The sequence below is a fragment of the Chrysemys picta genome, chromosome 2 (assembly GCF_011386835.1).
Source record: "Chrysemys picta bellii isolate R12L10 chromosome 2, ASM1138683v2, whole genome shotgun sequence".
In the NCBI taxonomy this organism is placed as follows: Eukaryota; Metazoa; Chordata; order Testudines; family Emydidae; genus Chrysemys; species Chrysemys picta.
This window is the reverse complement of record NC_088792.1, coordinates 21,947,492-21,970,439: the sequence shown is the minus strand read 5'-3', so window position 1 is coordinate 21,970,439 and position 22,948 is coordinate 21,947,492. Positions and strand designations below refer to the sequence as shown.

At 40.5% G+C, this 22,948-nt stretch overlaps 1 protein-coding gene across 2 annotated transcripts in view; it reads right to left on the bottom strand.

Annotated features, from left to right (window-relative positions):
* Positions 1-22,948, bottom strand: part of UBE3C (ubiquitin protein ligase E3C) — a 179,469-nt gene that overhangs the window by 138,041 nt on the left and 18,480 nt on the right. The window contains exons 4-9 of one of the 2 annotated variants that reach the window (XM_008162984.4): positions 22,551-22,697; positions 17,759-17,874; positions 9,644-9,801; positions 5,556-5,709; positions 4,852-5,069; positions 4,349-4,503 (exon numbers count right to left, since the gene is read on the bottom strand). In XM_008162984.4, coding sequence (XP_008161206.1) covers positions 4,349-4,503; positions 4,852-5,069; positions 5,556-5,709; positions 9,644-9,801; positions 17,759-17,874; positions 22,551-22,697 — 948 coding nt within the window. The remainder of the gene's footprint in view (positions 1-4,348; positions 4,504-4,851; positions 5,070-5,555; positions 5,710-9,643; positions 9,802-17,758; positions 17,875-22,550; positions 22,698-22,948) is intronic. The other variant, XM_065582755.1, reaches the window with a different exon arrangement.

The following is a 22,948-nucleotide window of genomic DNA, read 5'->3' as shown; positions in this document are numbered from 1 at the left end:
GATAGCAGGAGTTGAGAAGGGTCCCTGAAGAGGGACGGGGAAGGAGGGTTGGAGGGGTTGTCAGCTATAAACTGCAGGGGGTAGCCCAAAGAAACTGTACCTAGTACCCAGCGTTCCAAGGTGACGCGGGACCAGGCCAACCGGAAGGGGTGGAGGCGATTGACGAAAGGGAGGGTTGGATCCAGTACATTGGCTGGGGAGCCGTCCTCGAGCTCACCCTTAAAATGACTGCTTCTGGCCTCCCTGACTTCTGGAAGGGTCAGGTTGGGCAGCTGGGTGGGAAGAGGACGGGTAGCATCTCTTAGGCCCTTTGTCCATCTCCTTTCTTCTATAGGAGCCAGACCTGGGAACCCCCCAAGACCTAGACTGCATCGGATGAGGTGGCAGAGCACAGAATGGCTTCCTGGACTGCTGAGGGGTGTGCAAGCCCAGGGATCGGAGGGTGGCTCATGAGTCATTGAGCCCATGGAGCCTAGAGTCAGTTAGCTCAGAAGAGAGCCCTGAACCCTTGAATGGCAGGTCCTGGATTGTGGTCTGCATCTCTTGGGACAGCCCATAAGCCTGCAACCAGGAGCTGCGTCTCATGGCCACTGCCGATGCGACCACCCTGGCAGCTGAGTCCATCATGTCCCACATGTGAAGGACTCCCCGGGCCACCGCCGTGCCTTTGCTCACTAACGCAGCCAACTCTTGGACATGTTCCTGTGGGAGGCCCTCCATGAACTTATTCAGGAAGTCCCACAGGTCCCATTTATAAGGTCCCAGCAGGGCCTAGTGATTCGAGGCCCAAAACTGTAAGCTGGCCGTCAAATAAACTTTCCTGCCGTATAAGTCGTCTTTTGGCCTCCTTATTTTTCAGCGTTCCGCTGGGGTAGCCCTGCTTGTCCCTTTCGTTCACTGCAGACAAGACTAATAATGCCGCGGGGGACGAGTATACAGATACTCGAAGCCCTTTGCAGGGACATAGTATTTCTTTTCCGCTTTCTTTATTCTGTCAGCAGAATAGATGAGGGGGCTTGCCACACCAATTTGGCTATATTGAGCATCCCTGGGTGGGCAGACAATGCAATTTTTGCCGGTGTAGTGGCCTCCTCAATCTGTAGGCCAAAATTTTCAGCCACCTGTTTAAGGAGGGCCTGGTGCTCTTTAAAATCGTCCAGGGCACTGCTGGTTTGGGAGGGTCTGGCCACTGCCTCATCCAGGGACGACGAGTTACGATTGTATCGCCTGAGGGATGGTGTCATTCACTCCCTTGTCGGGGTAGGGCTCCCTCGGTGTCGGGGTATGGTGCGCAGGCTCTGCTTCTGCTTCAGTGCCGTGTTCCGACTGCAGCACCAGCAGTACCTCAGCTGGTTTGTCCGATGGAGCCAGGGGAGGGCTGGGAGTACTGGACCGGCAACACCAGCACCCTCCACGGATTCCAGTATGGTCAATGGGGGGGCCACGGCTCCTGCTGCGTCGGTCTCCCACATTGGAGGAGAGCTGCCTCATCTCGGTGACGGGCTAAAATCGTGGTCTGACCTTGATCACTATCCCTCTGGTGACCACAGCAGGGCCATTGAGGCCTGGGTCTGCCTACTGACCCTGGTAGGCGATTGACAGGGGACCAGGATGAACTGCCGGCCAGAGGAACGGTACCAGGATGAACGGGAAAGACGCCGAGATCCCGAACAAGCCCTCCAGGACAGAGACCAAGGATGATGAAACCTTCTGCGAGAGGGTGTTCAGCGTGTAGGCGACCTATGGCCAGACGGTCGTCAGTACTGGCAGTACGGGGAGTGGTGCCACAAGTCTGGAGTCCCTCACCTAGTAGGAGGGGATCTCGATGGAGATCTAGGTTGTCTGGCCAGTAAGCTAGACTGCGTTGCCGGGTCCTAAGGGTGCAGTGATAGGGAATTGCGCCTGCGATCCGGTGACCTGCGGTATTTCTCCAGTCTATGCTGCAGCACCCCAGTGGCTTTCCCCTTCGGTGCCGCAAGCGGAGCCGTATTGGTCACCTGGCGTGCAACTCCGGAGCCAGTCGGCCTTGCTCCTTAGCCGCTGGGACCGCTTCAGGCACCGAAGGCCCCATCACTGGCTGGGAACCCCTGCCACTGCCTGGGGTGGGGGGTGCATGCCTGGTGGGTCCAACCTCCACGATACCCCCATGAAGCCCCATTGCGGGCGCATGGCCTGACACAGGTCCTTTAACCGAGGCCTCTCTCCCCTTTGGTGCCAAGGGGCTTCTTTTCTTCAGCCTCTTCTTCGGCACAGGCCAAGCCCGGTGCCGGCAATACGCTGAGTGCCAAGGCCGAAGTGCTGGGTGTAGGTGCCACAGTGGAGGATTCCAACACTGGGCGAAGAGCAGCCTCCAACAATAATGTCCTCAAGCAGATTTCCCACTCCTTCAGGGTCCTCAGGCGAAAGTTCTTACAGATGCGGCACCTGTCTTTTCTATGGCCTTCTCCCAGATGCTTAAGAGCGTTATCATGCGGATCGCTGATTGGCATCGGCCTGCTGCATGACATACACAGCTTGAAACCGGGGGAGCGGGACATGTCCCACTTGGGGCAAAGTTCCAACTGGGACTCTATTGAGTACCTAACACTATCAACTATCTATGAAACTATGAACAACAACAACTAAACCAGTCAATGGATAACTGCTGCTGCTCTTGTGAAACAAAACAAAGCGCTCCAACCAACCGTCACAGATGGTAATAAGAAACAGAGGGCACAGGGCCGGCGGTGCCTGATATACCACTGCATGGGAGCGCCACTCCAGGGGGGCACCACAGTCAGCCCTACGGATACCGCTAAGGCAGAAAACTCTGACAACTGTGCACGTGGGCGCGCACACACCTAAAATGGAATCGACATGAGCAAGCACTCAAAGAAGAATATATAATTTGTCCAAGGGGAGAATATAATATTTTCAAGTGGCAAGATTTGATGGCTGTGTTCCTTGACAACTCAGTGTTATCAGATACAAGCCCTATAAAGTCCCCTTTAAAATACAAAATTAAACTAGGAAAGTAAACTGTCATTCTTTTTCTATCAAAGTAAATCATTCTTATATTGTCTTCCTGCCTATATTAATTTTAACAGGTTACTTTTTTCAATAATTTTATTTTGCTTGAAAATGGCAAAATCTGAAAATATATTGAGTTTAAAAAAAAGTGTCTTGATCTTAGCAAAGTTTAATGTAGAAAGCTATTTTGAGACCCTTTCATAAGCAGTTTCTATAAATATTTCTCTGTAGAATCCAACATTCACCTCCCATCCTTTCTCCTCTAAGAAAGAGATTAAAAATAAAGGAAGCCTTTAATCAGATAATGTTTTATGTAGCAACAAATTTTGTTAATATAAATTTGTGTTTTAGGATTGTGTTGCGGCTCCTGTACTTTTAAGAATTCTTGGTTATTATTTGTATTTTTGTAGTGCCTAGCAGCCCCAGTCATGGACTAGGACCTCACTGTACTATGCGCTGTACAAATACAGAATTATATTTAGGATTCCATTAAAAAAAATAATGACTAAAAACTGTCTACCTCAGAAATTTACATTCAGAGTTCCATTTGTATGTATGTGCATATATATATATATATGTATATCTATCTATCTATAGATAGATAGATAGATATATGCAATACAGAAATGCTTGTACGTAACAAACACTTACTAATCAGAGTCACCTTTCTTTACAATGATCAAGGTCTATGCCTCCCTCCGAGTTCCATTCTTTTCCACTGTAAATCACACTGCATTATGCAGCCAACTGCATAACGTGCTACCAAACAACTAATTTGCCTAGCCACATAAAGTGCATTGTAAGCAAACTACAGTACACCTGGGAATGAAAAGTTTATACTTACGGCTTGTCTATACAGAACAGCAATGTGCACTACGGGGGTATGATTTCTAAAGCACACTAACTTGTTACACATTGATTAATCTGTGTAGACCCTGCTGGTGCACACAAAAGGTTTCCTAGTATGCTTTAATGTAATACTATTTGAATTAGCATCATATTAAAGGACACTACGGAACCTTTATTATCTCCAGGCACCTAAATACCTTTAAAAATCTGGTCCCAACTGACCACGAAGGTCCTAAATAAAAAATTCCTCTTCAATGTTTTTGTGCACTTCACATTAAATAAACAAGGAATATATTTTTTTAAAAACAATACAGTAAAATTTGTATTATTTGGTTCTAACAACCAAAATAAGCAGTCTCTTTACCACTGATGCATGTTTCACTGCATCAGCGGTAAATGAAATGAGGGGAATACAATGAAAGTGCCTTCCTCAATTTTAACTATGGTGTTGCTATAAGAAGGTTTTATTCAGAGTAACTCTAACGCTTACAGGTATGGTCATCATCTTACTAATTTCTTCATCCTCATCTTCAGAATCACTGGCTGCATCTTGACAATTTGCACCAGTAGCAGACACAGGTAACTGAGAAAGAAATGTTTGGAGTACCCTTAAGTACACAAGTAGCCCTTCCTCTGACAGGGATCCTACAGCAAATAAACAGAAATAAAAGAAAGTAAGCAGATCATACTGTACTATCGCTGAATAGAACTGTGTTCAACAGGAATCCCATATCAATAAACAACATGCCCAAAAGCTTACAATTAAAGTATGCCCTATATTGCAAAGAATTATATGAATCTTGGAGTGGGCTGTAAGAAGAATACATCTAATGATCTTCATATTTTAAACTGTCTATCACTTTTGATTTCTTTTTCAGACCATGAAATATACTAAAATATACTATAGTGATATGTAACATGCCAATTCAAAGACCTATATTATACAATACACAAAAATTAATTTTAACTGAATAGATTATATATTTTTCATACCCAAATATGTTTCACCAACTGTTAAAACAAAGTAAAACAGCCATGGAGCTCTATCACTTTTTCTTGAACGCCTGCTTTCTGTTAATAGTGCATTCAGGAAGAGTTCATAAGGGAAAAGTGTTTGCACATCTGCAAGCGCTGGAATGATGAAATGGAATATCTGATCTGTAAAAGGTGCTGCCAGAAACTCCTCTGTGAAGGCAGCAAAAATCTGTTGCCTGAAAGGGGGAGAAAAAAGGTTCTTTACAGAAAATGTAAACATAATTTTTCACCAGCACATCCATGAAGTGATTGATCATCAACTTGCGAGTCTGAACACATTATTTTATCCATCAAGGAAACTATGTATAGCTTCATTCCTTAATTCTATGCCACTATACTAAGCTTGTCAGATTACTCAAAAATTAATCAGCCCTTCTCAATATTATTCTATTTGTATTTTTCTTTAACGCCTAATGCACCCACATAAAACTAGTCTGAGACTATTCCAAGATTATGAAAAATTATATTTAACTGAATAAGTGCTGTAAAGAATTTCAGAAAACCTACTTCAGTACATTATTGCACTATCACATAAAACTTTTTTCTGTAATACTATGCACTCAACAGCACATATAAAATCTTAACTAAAAACTGCATGTACCCTATGTATCTCAGATAATAATGAGTTGATATACAAATATTGAAAGATCTCCTTTGTTTACCTTGCACCCTCTGGACAGGAGCTATATGTAAAGTGCAATGGTTTCAGAACATTCTCTAGCAGTATTTTTGCAATAGGAACTCGAGAGACATCAGAATATTCAATACTCGATGGAAGCTTGTTATTAATTAACAAATAAAGCGACCTGTAGAATCCTGAAACAAATAAAAATATATGCAACCATTTATCTCTTGAGTTGTAAAGAAAACTGCAATTTATAATTAGGAGCTCTTTACAATTCATAGCTTAAAGTCTGATTTAAACAATTAAGAGATAAACTGTAAAAATGCAGCAAAAAGCTATACTCATAAAAGAAAATGGCCAGGTCATCACCAGTTGTTTGGAAATGCAGTTTATTTTATAAATTGCAGAGACAAATAAATGTACACAGAATTAGCCTGACTTTCAAAAACAACCTGCTCCCGCTGAACTGGTTCTTTAAAGCAGTTGCCACCTAGACACAGTATACTAAATCTCCTATTTCTCTGAACTCATCTGCCTGTCACATTTCTGGTTTTTTTGGCCTTTTGGACACCATCAATGGCTCCCACTAGATCCAAAGCCTTCCAGAGTATCATATGACATCCTACACACATACCTGCTGTTGGAGGAGTGTCACAATTCTACAAACACTTCTGACTTCCACCAGTCTGGATTGAAAATTGTTCCTAAATTGTGGATTTCTTGCATAACAACATGATGTTCCATTGACTATGCCACAAAGATGTGGATGGGAGGTAACCTGAACAGCATCCATGTCAATAAGATGCAAAGACTATTTCATGATTCCATCCTATCCTTAATTCACCTTCTTGCTTAATGAACTTAGAAGTGTAGAGCATCTGGAAACTCACGTAGATTCAAACATTTTCTAAAGATATTACAGTTCTCATATGCTTTTATCATCAATAATAAAAACCATCCTATTCAAATTACCTGCTCTAGTCAGTGAAAATCAGTCCATGACAACAAGAGACATCACAAAAGCATATTTGGAAGGTTTCTAAGGCATTGAAAAGTTGAACTAACTTTTCCATCCTTTGCACTGCCTCTTAAAACCACACCTGAGAGAGTTTAAACTTGCTCTGCCAGCACAGCATCACATCATAATAGCTGAAAGTGAAGTGCAGTAAACATAGTACTCTTATGAAGAATCCTTTGTTGCACCCATTTCCTGAAAAGAACATTCACTGTTGTCAAAACTGGAAATGTATATTTGAAGCTCACTCGCTGGAGACTATAAAACATTTGTTCAACTTTAAGTAAGAGGGTATGGTTAAAATAGTGTGTCTTTTAATTGTATTTCTCAAATGAAGCACTTCTTCTCAAGTGTACACTTGTAAATATGGATGTGCACTGAACTTGCCCTGCAGCTGACATTTCAGTTAAATTGATATTACTACTTCTAAATTGCCTTAGTTTGATAAATGGCCCCTAGGTTATCTAGATTTCATACATACCTACAATTTATTAATACTAGGGCTAATGAAGGGGCAATTTCAGCAGTAAAAATTATTTGAGTTTGGAAGTTCCAGAAATCAGTTTCTTATTTTTATAAGTTACAATCCTTTATATTGCCATACACACTTTTTCTTACTATAAGGCCATGTGTACACTAGGAAAAAGGTGCATTTTTAAACACAGTAGCTAATGCATATTAACACGTATTGAGATTCTAGTACTGACAAGGCAGCTGCAGCTCTAACATCTATGACTTGAGTGAGGTAAAACCTAGGGCCCTCTAAATTTTACCCTTACCAACTTACATGTTAAAATTAATGGTTACTTTATCTTACAGTTACTGTTGCTCTTAGAAATATGTTGTCCATATATATATTCCATGATCTACCATCTTTCCCTGTTATTATGAAGTCCCATAACTCATGGATTTCATATTGGCAAAGGAATGGAGGGTCCCCTGTCCTTTTTCCTCTCAGGCGAGCGGCACAAGGACAGTCAGGGCACAGGCATGGCCCCAAGGAAGACTGTTGGCCAAAGGAATCCAAACTCAAGTGCACAAGGCATATGCACACCAACAGAAGAATATATATGGACAAGAACTTGAAGAACTACAACTTGCCTAGTCTATATTAGGATTTTAACACATTAGCTAATATGCGTTAACATGAGTTAAAAATACATCTTTTTCCTAGTGAAGACAAGGCCTAAAAGGCTGATATACTTTACCTACCTCTCCTCCAGAGGAACAATGCATAAAAAGTTTCATTTGTACTCTACTCCAAAGCCAGTATTTAAATCAATACACACATGCATTTCAATACATAAGCACATTCACAGATAACCACCGTGTCCTTTACAGGCCTTTCCAGACGCTATGAATAATTAAAAATAAATATTTAAAAATGATTTCCGTGTGTTTTCAACCCTTTGAACTTCATTTTTAAATGTGAATATATTGTTTATCACTTGCCAAACCCTGAAAACTGTTTTGTTCCCCTTTTTATGGTGCAATTTCTTTTCATTAAGCAGCTCTTGTGTCCCCTGGACCAAATCCCACTTGCCTTAGCTCACTCGAGTTATTATTAACAATTTTGTATTACAGTAGTGCCTAGAGGTTTCAATGAAAAATCAGAGGCCCTTTGTGCTAGGACAACATATCATAAATAACTGTTAAGCTCTTTGGGGTAGGGGCCATATGATAAGATGTAACAAGAGGTGGAAATAACAAATGGAAAGTACAGGGGATGCAGGAGCTAAGGTAATAGTTTTCAGAAGCACAGGCTAGATGGACTGTGTGCAAAACACAGTTTAAAATGATATAAACAAAGATCACAAAAGTGTTTTGTACAATTACTTGGGTATCATGTATGATTAAAAGGACAGCACAACTGCAGTTATCATGCAGTCTTACTATTTTTGCTTTTTGTACCATGATCAGACAGACAGCTAGATTTTATGGACTTAGATTTTTAACCTATCCAGACTTAAATTCCCATACATCAATTTTGAAAACTGGATGTTATGTAGTAACAACAAGCTAACACCACTATATGGAGGTGACACCTTCCAAAATACTTTATACAAGAGCTAAACAAAGATACAAATTATGGTGTTCTTAATAGCATACTATGAAAATTTGTAATAGCTTCTAGGCAAGCCAATTAACGTATTGCAATCTCACTCACACTGTATTATGCTCTGGTAAAAAGTAATTTCTGACTGTAGCAGTTCCATCTAAATCAACAGTACCAGAATAAGAGCAGGATTTAGTCCACTATGTATGTTTTAAACCTTTAAAATATGGATCTATTCCAAGAAGTGACTGTAGAAATGACATCCTGGAGTTCTGTGGTTTTTTCCTATAAATGGCTGTCAGGTCAAATATGATCAGTAGGAAGAAAAAGTTTTTCCTTTCCCTTTGATATGAATCTGGCAAACTCAACCCAGGATCAGAAAGCCAAACTGCATTCTTTCCTTCTTGCACATCCCACAAGTAATAAAAGTTCCACAAGCCAAATTACACCCTCAGTGACACCTATGCAATCCGTTTGCTTTCAACAGGTTTGCACAGGTGTAACTGCCTGGAACTTAGCAAACAGCTCTATTGATGATGGAACAAAGGAAACAGAACCTAGCTCACTATCTCTTTGCTGTGCTGGTGCTATGGTGCTAACAGGGTTAAAAATTAACAAACACTTTAACACCATTTAGCAGATAAAGGGAGATTATCTGTTGCACAATAAGGTAACATTTTTACAAAGTCATTTTTCAGAGTAGAACTGCAGTTTGGGTTTTGGGGGGAGGTTATTTGCGCATATGTAAAACAGCAGTTAGAGGAATGAAGCATATTCACTATATAATATTAGCATATAGTAAAACACATTGCACTAGCAACCTAGTAAAATATACAGTTTAGAAACACGATTCCAAAGAAATCAAGTACTGAGCTGTAACTTTTTGTTCACAAACATGTTCATTAAAACTATGGGTCAGTGTCTGCACTACTTAATGTTAACCATAATGTCTGTTGTCAAAATACAATGTGTTTCAGTAACATGGCCTTCAGCAGTTACACATTTGTTTAAAGTTTGTGTTTTTACCACAACTTCTAATATTCCTGCTACTGACCTTTTTGAACCATGTAGTGCAAAATTTGTTCAAATACTGATGCCACATAGTTGGCATCTTGTAAAACAGGTAAATACGTATTCTCAGATGAAAATACCTCAAGCATTCTCATAGGAAGTGCAACATTCAGACTGTCATCGTTGCAGTTTTGCAGTAACCTGTAAATAAAATAAAATTCACAATTAATTAACATGAGAGGTTTTTCCCATTTAAGTTAAGATTCATACATACTTTTTAAAAATTGAACTACAAAAATTTTCACATCTTCCTTAAAAATAATCTTATTCATAATGGATTCTAAACATTCTCAGAACTTCAACTATCTTTACAAGACAAGTGCTTCAACAACTCTGGAACATCGGAATTGCCAAACCAGATCAAACTCCTGGTCCATCTAGTTTAATATCCTGTCTTTGGCAGTGGACAGCACCAGATGCTTCAGGGGAAGGCACAAGAAACCCTGCAACAAGAAGATGTAGGATAAACTTGTCCCACACAAACATGTAATTCTAATTCCAAATACAGCTTGGTTTAAACCCTGAAGCATAAGGTTTTCTATTCTTTCCTGAAGTCTTTTTTTCAGTATTAACTATAACAAATCTCGATATTTTTCTTTTCCATACAAACATCCAGTTCCTCTTTGCTAAATTCTTGGCCTCAATGACTTGCAAAGTTTAGTGGCCTGCTGCATTCACTAGACAGACACAATCATTATGAGACTCCTCAGAAGAGAAGTCCAGAGTATCTATTTGCCAACAGTTATGACATGAACACAGAAAATGAAGCCAGGTCTGCCAGGACTAAGCTGTGTGGGATTCTGAAGAGGCAGCTGAAGACAGTCAGATGTCGGACAAAAGCTCTGTCCGCAGCTACAGAACAAAGTGCCAGACATTCTAGTCTCTATACTTCTTTGCTAAACTATTCATCAAATACCTGCAACTACAAAAATGGTGGAGAATAAATATATGGCACCATGATGGGGTGGGGGTGCATACGGGCAAGGAAAATTAGGAAGGGAAAGGTTAAAAGGACAGCCCCAAAATGAAGGAAATAGAGCCTTAGAAACCTGGGTTGGATCAGCTTTTGAGTTCTACCATGGGAAAAATGGAGTTTCACTCCGCAGAACAATAATGAAGCCTATGGTCCATATAATCTAGTTTGTATTATATAGATTATTATATTATATACACACACCTATATTATAGTGAAAAAAATCAACAATTTATAGGGCCACTGCCAACTTGAAATCTAGCCATTAAAAAGGCATTAAAAGTAATTTCTGTTACTATCCCTGCTCCAGAGGTCCCCTGCTAATTTTTATAATTCTACTTTTCCTATCCCTCTTTTGCGATGTAAAAAGCCAATTCAAACAGAGAGAAAATGATAGGCTATACAAAGAATCAATGACACTAAGAATACACAAAATACTGAGAAATGCACAAAGTAAATAAACTAAAAATCAGAGAAAAACATTTCCACTAATCTCTTTAATTTATAGTAATTTTAGGTGTCATTTGTAAACACACTAGTTAAAAAAATGTCCAGAAAAAAAAAAAGGATGATTTTAATTGACTGTCACTTTGAATCAAGAACAAAACATCTCAAACCAACCTAAAAGCTCTGACAGGGTAACAAGCCTTATGGATGGGGGGGGGGGGGGGGGAGCAGTAGATCTGACTTTTGATACTGTCTCCCATCACCTTCCCATAAACAAACTGGGGAAATGCAACCTAGATGGAACTACTATACCAATGATGCATAACTGGTTGGAAAACCTTTCCCAGAGAGTAGTTACACTGCTCTACAGCCAAAATGCTTCTGAAATAAATGTAGTGAAACATTATTAATTCTGGGTCACTGAGAACGAAAATGATGCTTAAAATTGTTGATTGGCTCTAGTTTTCTAAATATGCTATTGGGTCAGTATATACGACCCTTGACTTGGGAATGGCGGAGGATAAGTGAGTTATAAAGGGAAGGGATCTCAATTTCAACCAGAAATGACTAAAATACATCTTTGACTGGCTCTATGAATAAATCTATGACTGGGTTTGGACAGTACTTGCTTTTTAGGCAAAACAATGAATGATGCAATCTGAAGCTGCTGTTGCGTCATACATGATATGAATTGCATCATGTTATTCCTAGAAGTCATGGATGATGCAATCGTAACGAAGCTTACATCACTCTGCTGAACAAATTGCCCTATATCAGCTCTAGAAATCATACAGTGTCGTGCTCTCTTATTTGTCAGCGTTTGATTTTGCAAAGGGACACATTTCTGTTTAGCCAAAGTGAGCAGAGATGCCTCGTACTTGTGTGAACAGTGCAGATAACTTCTGCTATGTTTGTGGTGAAGTGACTTTTGCATCACAAAAGTGCAGTATAGCCACTATGGTTAAGAAAGCCTATCACTTTTATTTTGGCTGCAAAATTGGAGATCAGGACAAGAGGTGGGCCCCACACATATGCTGCAACACTTGTGCAACAAATCTTCGCCAGTGGTTGAACAGGAAAAGGAAATCTATGCCTTTTGCAGTGCCAATGATTTGGAGAGAACCAACAGATCATACCAGCAATTGTTACTTCTGCATGGTGCCTCCAGTTGGGAAAGGTGTGTCAAAGAAGAAAAAGTGGACTGTGCATTATCCAAACATTCCATCAGCCATACGTCCAGTACCCCACGGAGAAGGACTGCCGGTTCCTGATGCAACAGAATCATTCTCGCTTGAGTCAGACGAGGAAGAGGAAGAGGATGAAACTTCTGGTCCTGAACCATCAATGTCACAGGACCCACATTTTCTCCCATCCTCCTCCTCTGAACCACACCTCATAACACAAGGTGAACTGAATGACCTTGTCAGGGATTTGGAACTACCCAAGAGTAAGGCAGAGCTGTTGGGTTCCAGATTATGGCAGTGGAATCTCCTGGCAGGTGATGTTAGGGTTTCCATGTTCTGTGACCGTCAAAAGGATCTTGTCTCATTCTTCTTCATGGAAGGTGATCTTGTAGCCTGCAACAACATCCATGGTGTGATGGCAGCCCTCAACATCGTTTATGATCCAGATGAGTGGAGACTGTTCATTGATTCATCGAAGACGAGTCTTAAAGCTGTTTTACTGCATAATGGCAATGTTTTGCCATCAATTCCAGTTGGTCATGCATCCATATGAAGGAAACCTATGACAACATGAAACAACTTTTGAGGTGCATAAACTATGCCCAACATCAGTGGCAGCTTTGTGGCGATTTGAAGGTTGTTGCTCTCTTGCTTGGTCTGCAGACTGGATACACAAAGGTCTGCTGTTTTCTCTGCGAATGGGATAGTCGTGCAAGAGATTTCCACTACATCAAGAAAGTTTGGCTACTCCAACAGTCATTGGAGCCTTGGAGGAAAAGTGTACAGCATCCACCACTTGTTGAATCAAGGAAGATTTTGTTACCACGCTTACACATCAAGCTGGGTCTGATGAAGAACTCTGTCAAGGCCATTGACAAAACACAAGCAGCTTTCAAGAACCTCCATGGAAAATTTCCAAGGTTAAGTGAAGCTAAGATAAAGGAAGATGTCTTTGTTGGTCCTCAGATTCGTGAACTTCTTCGAGATGATGCATTTGACCATGCACTGCGTGGCAAGGAAAAGACGGCATGGAAAGCCTTCCAGTTAGTGGCAATAAATTTTCTCGGAAACAACGAGGCAGACAACTACAGGTTGTTGGTAGAAAACCTCCTCAAGGCATACAAAAGCCTTGGTTGCAACATGTCACTAAAGATACATTTTTTGCACTCTCATCTAGATTAATTTCCACCGAACTGCGGAGCAGTGAGCGACGAGCGATTTCACCAGGACATTGCAACAATGGAGAAACGCTATCAGGGCAAATGGAGCCCATGAATGCTTGCAGACTATTGCTGGACAGTGACAAGAGAAGCTCCATTTAATGAATACAAGAGACAAGCCAAGAAGTGCCGAGTAGACACTGAATAGGACTAAACTATGTACGTAATAGTTTTTTGCCTTTTGTTTCAAATAAATTTTATTTATATAACCCTTTTGCTGATTTTTAAAGTGTTACATAAACAGGACAGGTGAAATATTATCATGTAAAGCAACCATAAACACATGAAAAGACCTAGGTTTACAATTTATGATTAAAACTCTACTATCTACACAATATACATAGACATAAAATGTAAAAACTTAAATATCTTAAAAACAGTAGCCACTCAGTTGTTTTAATTGTCATATTTGAATTCAGCACACAAAATACATAATAAATAGCATATTTTATCTCTGAAGCAGACGACTTCTCAAAAATTGTAGACCAGTGTTATCAATGGTTCACAGTCAAACCGGGTAGGGCATATCAAGTGAGGTCCCACAGGGATCAGTTCTAGGTCCAGTTCTGTTCAAAATCTTGATCAATGACTTAGGGTACGTCTATACTTACCTCCGGCGTCGGCGGTAAGCAATCGCTCTTCTGGGATCGATTTATCGCGTCTTGTCTAGACGCGATAAATCGATCCCAGAAGTGCTCGCCGTCGACGCCGGTACTCCTGCTCCGCGAGAGGAGTACACGGAGTCAACAGGGGAGCCTGCCTGCCACGTGTGGACCTGCGGTAAGTACCTTGTAGTTCGAACTAAGGTACTTCGACTTCAGCTACGTTATTCACGTAGCTGAAGTTGCATATCTTAGTTCGAACTGGGGGGTTAGTGTGGACCAGCCCTTAGATTATGGCATAGAGGATACACTTATGAAGTTTACGGACAATACCAAGGTAGGAGGGGTTGTAAGTACTTTGGAGGATAGGATTAAAATTCAAAATGATCTGAACAAACTGGAGAAATGGTCTGAAGTAAATAGGATGAAATTCAATAAGGACAAATGCAAAGTACTCCACTTAGGAAGGAACAATCAGTTGCACATATACAAAACGAGAAATGACTGCCTACAAAGGAGTACTGTGGAAAGGGATCTGGGGGTTGTAGTGGATCACCAACTAAAATTAACAATTTAACACTGTTTCAAAAAAGCTAACATCATTCTGGGATGTATTAGCAGGAATGTTGTAAAGTAATTCTGCCGCTCTACTCTGTGCTGATTAGGCCTCAACTGGAGTATTGTGTCCAGTGCTGGGCACCACATTTCAGGAAAGATGTGAACAAAATTGGAGAAAGTTCAGAGGAGAGCAACAAAAATGGATTACAGGTCTAGAAAACATGACCTATGAGGGAAGACTGAAAAAATTGGGTTTGTTTTTTCTGGAGAAGAGAAAACTGAGGGGGAACATAACAGTCTTCAAGTATGTAAAAAGTTGTTATAAAGAAGAGGGTGATAAATTGTTGTCCTGTTCTTAGTGGCTAAGGAGGGGAAGTAATGGGCTTAAATTTCCACAAGGAGATTAAGGTTACAGTTAGGAAGTTTTTCCTAATGTCTAAGAGTAGTTAGGCACTGGAACAAATTATCTAGGGATGTTGTGGAATCTCAGTCATTGGAGGCTTTTAAGAACAGGTTAGACAAACAACTGTCAGGGAATGGTCTAGATAATACTTGGTCCTGCTTTGAGTGCAGGGACTGGACTAGAAGATCTCTTGAGGTCCCTTCCAGTCCTACAATTCTATGCCTGGGTGGGCAAACTACAGCCCGCAGACTGGATACGGCCCACCAGCCATTTTAATCCGGCCCTCGAGATGCCTGGGGAATGGAGACTGGGGCTTGCCCAGCTCCGGCGCTCCAGCCGGGAAGCAGGGTCAGGGGCCACTTCACGCGGGTCCCAGAAGCAGTAGCATGGCCCTTCTCTGGCACTCCAGCCAGGAAGCAGGGTGGGGGGGCCACTCCACGTGGCTCCCAGAAGCAGCAGTATGTCATAGAATATCAGGGTTGGAAGGGACCTCAGGAGATCATCTAGTCAACCCCCCTGGTTAAAGCAGGACCAATCCCCAACTAAATCATCCCAGCAAATATGTCCCTTCTCTGGCTCCTATGCATAGGGGCGGCCAGTGGGGTCTGCTCTGAACCGTGGCCAATGGGAGCTGCAGGGGCGGTGCCTGTGGACAAGACAGCGCGCAGAGCCACCTGGCTGCGCCTCCACGTAGGAGCCAGAGAAGGGACATGCCGCTGCTTCTGGGAGCCGCTTGAGGTAATTGCCGTCTGGAGCCCGCATCCCTGAGCCTCCCCCTGTGCCCCAACTCTCTGCCCTAGCCCTGATCCCCCTCCCACCCTCCAAACCCCTCGGTCCCAGACTGGAGCACCCTCCTACACCCTAAACTCCTCATCCCCAGCCCCATCCCAGAGCCCGCACCCCAGCTGGAGCCCTCACCTCACCCGACCTCCCTGCCAGCCTGGAACCCCCTCCCACACCCTGAACTCCTCATTTCTGGCCACACCCTGGATCCCACACCTCCAACCAGAGCCCTCAGCCCCTCCCACACCCCAACCCCAATTTTGTGAGTATTCATGGCCCGCCATACAATTTCTATTCCCAGATGTGGTCCTCGGGCCAAAGTTTGCCCACCCCTGTTCTATGAAATACAGTGGGAAAATGTATGCAGACAACATCAGCTTTTATTTTTTCTTTATAATTAAATATCTTGGTGCATCAAGTCACATGAATTTATTTTCTGGTTTTGTTTTTGTTTAAGCTAACCTTCCTACTGAGTCAATATTAGAAACTGATACATAACTATTTACACTGAGCAATTTTCTCACACGGAAATAAACAGTTTTAAATAAGCCCATTACTTTCTAATCTGAAGTACAACGTATACTTTAAATTCTATTTCCATGGTAGACTTTACATTATAAAGGGACACATTAAGAAGTACGAGAAATATACACAAATATTGAATCCATGAAAATTGATAGAACTGAAACATCTGATATGTAAATATAGATGTTATCTGAAAATATACATTAGTATCAAAAACCTTTTTGGTTCCATATTGCAACAACATTTTAGCTGTCTTTAATACAAATATTTTATAGAGTAAAATATACAGTGAACTCTGATATAGTGAAACTTAATTTCTAAAGTAGAAAGAATATCCCAAATTATTTCAAATTTTAAAACTGTAAATTGCAATTCCAATTACAGTGAAACTTCACTTCTAGTGCAGTGATATCATGAAATGAAAAGGTCTTAACTACAACCGGGTTCCAATATACCTTGTATTTTCGTTTACAGAGTTTTGATGTCATAATCCACTATGTATATGGTATGTATACAGTTATCAGAAGAATGGAAAAATTAATCAAATCCAAATGCACTAGGCATTCATTGTCTAGAAATGCCCTTAATATTAACTGAATTGAGACCACAGGACAAAACACATCTACATGTCTAGTTCCACTGTTGGCTCTGCACTCCAAGGTAACAGGAAACAGTATCCTCTTCACAAGACCTTTTAGCTCTGGAGAAGGGAGCTGGCTACCGTTATCACATCAATGTGAAGAATAACCTTTTTGGTTCCAAAGAAGAGAGTGGGCTACTTCTACCAGATCCAGGTCAGCTACTTATCTCTGTCCCAGTAGACTTTGCTTCCTGTGGCCCTATGAAGGCACTCTCAGCATCACTATCTGCAATTATCACATTGCTGAACTCAATGACATGCATGCAGGTCGTGCCCCAAATTCAAAATAAAAGTGGGAGCAAACAGTATTTTAAACAACCATATTAGCCATAAAACAGCAATAAACATGTTAGTATAAGGCATTTCGTGACCAAGTGGGGATACTGGTAGGATTCATACAGCTCTTCCCAAACAGTCATTAGTTCTGAGGAAATGTTCTGATTTGGAAATTATTGCTAATGGCCCCAATTTAGGAAAATACTTCAGCACATGCTTAAATCCATCACTATTGTGGACAGCCCTCAAGCACATGCTTAATTTTGAAGTCAATGGAAAATAAGCACATGTGTAATTACTGTCCTGAATAGGAAAGTTTTTCCTTTATTGGAGCCTGTATATCTAACATGAATTTAAAAAAAAAAATGAAAAACCTTCTCTACTAAACAAACAGAATCACATTTAATTCCTATATTTTATCTTGTGATATAAATACATGTTTTCTGAACATCATTTAGATATTAGTTGGAGAAAGAAAAAGATTTACCTGCAACATAGGCCCAACAGTCTTTTTATTTGGAATAAGCAAGTAAGTCTGTCAGGACCATCCAGCTGCTTAACGAACTGAGAACTTTGTTTAATTAAGTTCTGACACATCCATATCTGGGAAAAGCAAAACGCACAGATTTGATCAAAAACTCTGTAAAAATGAATGCTGTTATTCATTATGGGCCGCTCATGATTTCCCCATTCATTTTGAAAAAGCACCTTACTCTACCATAAGTCCCATTAAAGCCAATTCATGGAGAAAGGTATGAGTGAGTATATCATATTTTGGCCTACCATTTTACATTTGGCATACCATTTTACAGTAAGTTATAAAATGAGATGTAGTTTAGCACTGTGAATTATCTAATGAGAATGTGACAAGTCATTAATCAATAACAAATTTCTCTAATCAGGATTCGATTAAGCCACTGGCACAATAAACCCAAGCCTGGGTCTCCAGCTACTGGAGTCATGTCAAAAGGTAACTTTCATTTAAAAAGAACAGAAGTACTTGTGGCACCTTAGAGACTAACAAATTTATTTGAGCATAAGCTTTCGTGGGCTACATGACTTCATGAACTGGGCTGTAGCCCACGAAAGCTTATGCTCAAATAAATTTGTTAGTCTCTAAGGTGCCACAAGTACTCCTGTTCTTTTTGCGGATACAGACTAACACGGCTGCTACTCTTTCATTTAAAAAGTAGTTTCTAGCCCTCATGTTGCAAAGAAAAGCTTGAATATGAGAATTGATTATAATTAGTGGTGTCTGCCTGAGTCTGCAGACAGCCTGAAGCAATAACTCTATAAGCTTCCCTATACATCCGAGACCCACTACTCAAGGAGGTCCCGCCACCATGGCTGCAGAAGACTGACTCTGTGAGAAAAGCGCAGCTGTGACAATTTGGGAATATGTCTGTACAATTTATGAATTCTGTGTGAGATTATGATCCCTATATGTCTGCAAACTCCACTCTGAACGTGCAGCCTTTTGACTTCTCTATGGTCTGTTTCTCCATGGTGGGTTGAGATTCCAAAGGTTGGTGGAAAAAACAAACATACAGAGAGTAGCTGATTCTAAGTACCCAATCTATACATTCATACAGTGGAAATCTATACATTCTAGACAAAAGACTGGTCCCTGCCCTGAAGAACTGGATTAGCAGGAGGCAAGTCACCTTGACAACAAAGTCACCTGGCAGGGTTTTGTGCTCAAAATGGGGAACCTGGCAAGAGTGTCACCTGACACAGATTACTGAAGGTTCTAAAAAGAATTGAAGCTGTTGTGCTCATGGGCCATTTTCTCCAGTCCATGACGGAGAAGCAACTAAGCATGCAACACCTTGTGAGTCTGCGGACTCCCTGCCTGCCTTCCTGGACCCAAATGCAGTGGCAGAACTAACTGATGTACATGTGACACCTTTTCAAGCATATTATGCAACTGACAAAAGTACGTGTATGACACGAATTTTCATACAGGGCTGACGAGTGAGCCCGCCCTGAACTCAAACAGCAGCAGTGCTTCCTGTTGCACAAGGCTGGGCCTGGCTCCCCACTCCTAATGTTGTGACATGGTGCACGTCACAATGCCACTCACTCAAATTTGGCCTGGCCACTGCTCCGTAATAATACGCTACTCTGCAGTCCTAGTGATCAGCCATGAGAGGCGCTTGCTAGGATCTGTGACAGCAGCAAATCTGACTCATCCATCCAAGCAGACACCTCTCAACTGCTGAGATAGGTACTTCCCCCCCCACCAACCCTGCTGCCACTCCTGCTGCTGGGAGAGGAGGAGGAGAAGAGGACGCCATAATGCTACCCCACCTCTCAGAGGGGAGGGAGATGCCCTGCCATCACCACTCCAAGTAGAGACAGGACAATGGCAGGGCCCTTATTGCTGTTTGCTTGGTATGCCCCAAGTTGCCTTAATTTGACCCAGTATCTACAATGAGATAAACTACATTTAAAAGTTTATTTTATGAACCTCATATGTGGCAATCCCAATTCCTAGTTTGGGGGAGAGGGGGGAATTTTGTTCCACACTCCTACGTTGGTTATGCATGTTTATAGCACTTTACTGCTCTAGTATCTTAAGTATAGTATTTAAAAATGCTTAATTTTTTTCAAATATTTAACAGAACATTTAAAAATATGCCTAAAATATTTTACTATTCTTCCCTAACTCCTCAAATGTAAAGTATTTTGTGTGAAACATCATAATATGCCCCCCCTCCAAAAAAACTGACTACAAAAGAGTACATATCAAGGGCAAATAGTGTGCTCAACAATTAGAAATTCTCTTCTTGTTTTCTTTCCTTGGCCTGGATTTACTGATAAAGTTTTATGATTCTTTTAATGTTTTAGGCATTTTCTTTGATGTCTTTATTAATTACTCATTTCCTCTGAAGTTAATGTAATTAGGTTATTCTTTCAATGGGAAATATCTCCAAGACTTGATTACACTGCATTAGTACCCTCACAGGGAGAAAATACTGGGTAATAAAGGGCTCTTTATTTGAGCAAAAAAGGCATAACAAGAACCAGTGGCTGAAAACTGAGGCTAGACAAAGTCAAATGAGAAATAAGGCAGAGATTTTTAACAGTGAGGGGAATTAACCAATGGCACAAACTAACAAAGGAAGTAGTGGATTCTCCATCTTTTGATATCTTCAAATCAAGACTGGATGTCTTTCTAGAAGACATGCTTTAGCCAAACATGAATTATTGGGCTCAATACAGGGTACCTGAGTGAAATTTAAGGGCCTGTGATATACAGGAAGTTAGACTATATGATCTAATGATCCCTCTAGCCTTAAACCTCTCTGAATCTAGGAAACACCTTGATGTCATCTGAAAAGGTCAGGGTTAATTACCAGTTCCCTAAAATAGACTATTTTTAATTATTTATATATATTAGTAAATGTGGTTCACAGTTCAGGTTCTACAGCTGTAGAATAGAATGAGATGGCAGTGAGACTGCTGCAACAGGAAAGAGGTATGAATGATATTATGTCTGCTTAAGCGATTTGTTGGGATAAGAAGAGAATGCCTTGAACACACTGACAAATTTTGTGGAAATACCACTTATTAACATCAAAAATAGTCTAGCAGCAAGTTTTTAAAATAAGTATTATCTGATCCCCTATACAGGCAAAATTTTCAGGTAATAAATGTAGGGAAAAACATAGGCAGAAGGTGATAAAGCATGTGAGCTAGGACTGTAGAAAAAGCAATGATTTTCAGGTATAGTTTTAAGGTGGTCAGCTTTTAGGCAAATATTCAGTCATGAACTCTACACTAGGACTTACTAATTTAGAAATGACAGGGTTAAAGAAATTGCTGAGGAAATGCGACAGCTGCCTGTTGGACCTGGGGCTAACCACTTTCATCATATGCAATTAGGTTAGACATTGGATAACTAGTGAACCACTGGGAAAACAGGAATGGCTATCCCTCTTAGCTAAGAATATAAACAAAGCAGTGTGTAGGGTGATGCAAGATAAAAGGGAATATATTGTAATCTAGAATGTATGAACTGGTTAAAAGGTCCTGTTACTGAACATTTTGGCTCTCAGAAGAGTTGTGTAAATTTGTACAATTACAGCGTCAGCTAGTTTTTAACCCCCCCCCCCCAACTGCCCAATCTGCATGACTATTACACCTCTTTTCCTATCGATTTTCTCCTTTGATAAAACTGGGAATTTTTCAAACCCTATGTTTTAATGGAGCACATGCAAACAACCACCTTTCGCTTACTTCATTATATGCACCTGCATCATCAATGCCAGCAGAATGTGCTCTGGGAAAAGCATGATTAACTCCTTGGTAGCAAGGGAAGCTTGCTTTTCAATGTTGCATAAAAATAATATCTATATTAGTCCTTTAAAATTCTCAGAGCTGGGCTAACAGACTAAGCAGCCATGTCTTGTCTTAGTCTATGTTTTGTAACATGCGATATAGACTGTTATATAAATGAACCATTTTAATATATTATCTTGTACATATGCAGGCACACTAAATGCACAAGGCACTTTACAAAACACAGACTAAGACGTAGTAGCATATTCTTCACTGAGAAAGAAGGAGGTTCCTCATTTGAAAAGTTTTAAGATGTGAGAAATGTTCATCCGATCTTTACAAGTTGAAACTGAAAAAGCTTTAGACTTCCAACAAGGAAAAAGCATATTCTTCACATATTTTAAATTTTCAAACTGTCACAATAGTTTCATATTCATCTACTTTTATATTTAAATCTTTCTTCCTTTCAGGATTTAGACCTCTGCAGAGACAAGCTATCCCTATCAGTCACTGCAGAAAACTCAACGACTTCACATAAAGCTTGTGGAAAGAGAAGAAGCTACAGAAAACTGAAGAAAAAAAAAAAAAAAAACAACAATGCTAACAGCTACAATATTTTCAAACAGTGATGGTTTATTTTGAGAGTAATTTTTTTTTCTTATGAGTTATGTATATTGTTTATGCTGCTATTCACAACGGTTTCTCAAACTTTCCACTGATTTTTAATATGTAATTATATACATGAAAAGTGGATTTGTGCTATTACATCTGAATTGGGGTTCAATAGGAAGTGCAAAGAAGAAAGCTAGCCACCAAAATCCACCAACTCTGGCTCTCTTTGAAACTGGATTAAAAAAAGAGGGCTACAGAACTGCAACATTTCTAACAAATGGATCAAAAGGATAACTAAGCCTGTTCTGCAGTAATAAAGTGACTAAAAAACATGCAAGAAATAAAACTAACTACAGTAGAGTAAAATATGTACCAGCACTCACCAAACGCTTAGAATCCTCTTTCTGTCTATAAAAAAACAGAAGTTGACGTACTAAAAGGGTCAGATTAGCTCCACTGGTAATGGAGACAGTTCCTCCAGATTGTGCCAGATTAGCACAGCGATCAAATTCACTTCTTTGGATGGAGTACTTAAAAGTTAAAAATAAATTAAAATTATGTTCTGACAACACATTAAAATATAAATGCAGGATTTTAAGCTATTGTTTTGAGTTTCTATCTTAACTGACAGGTAAAGTGAAGGTAGTATTCTGATCTTACATATTTGTTAAGAGTCCAAGTTATACAAATCCCCTCACCAGCATAATCCTGAAGACCCAGCTTAAGAAATAATACTATTTAATAAACTTGTTTTGAGCCAGCCCACTCTGTTAGCCAGTTC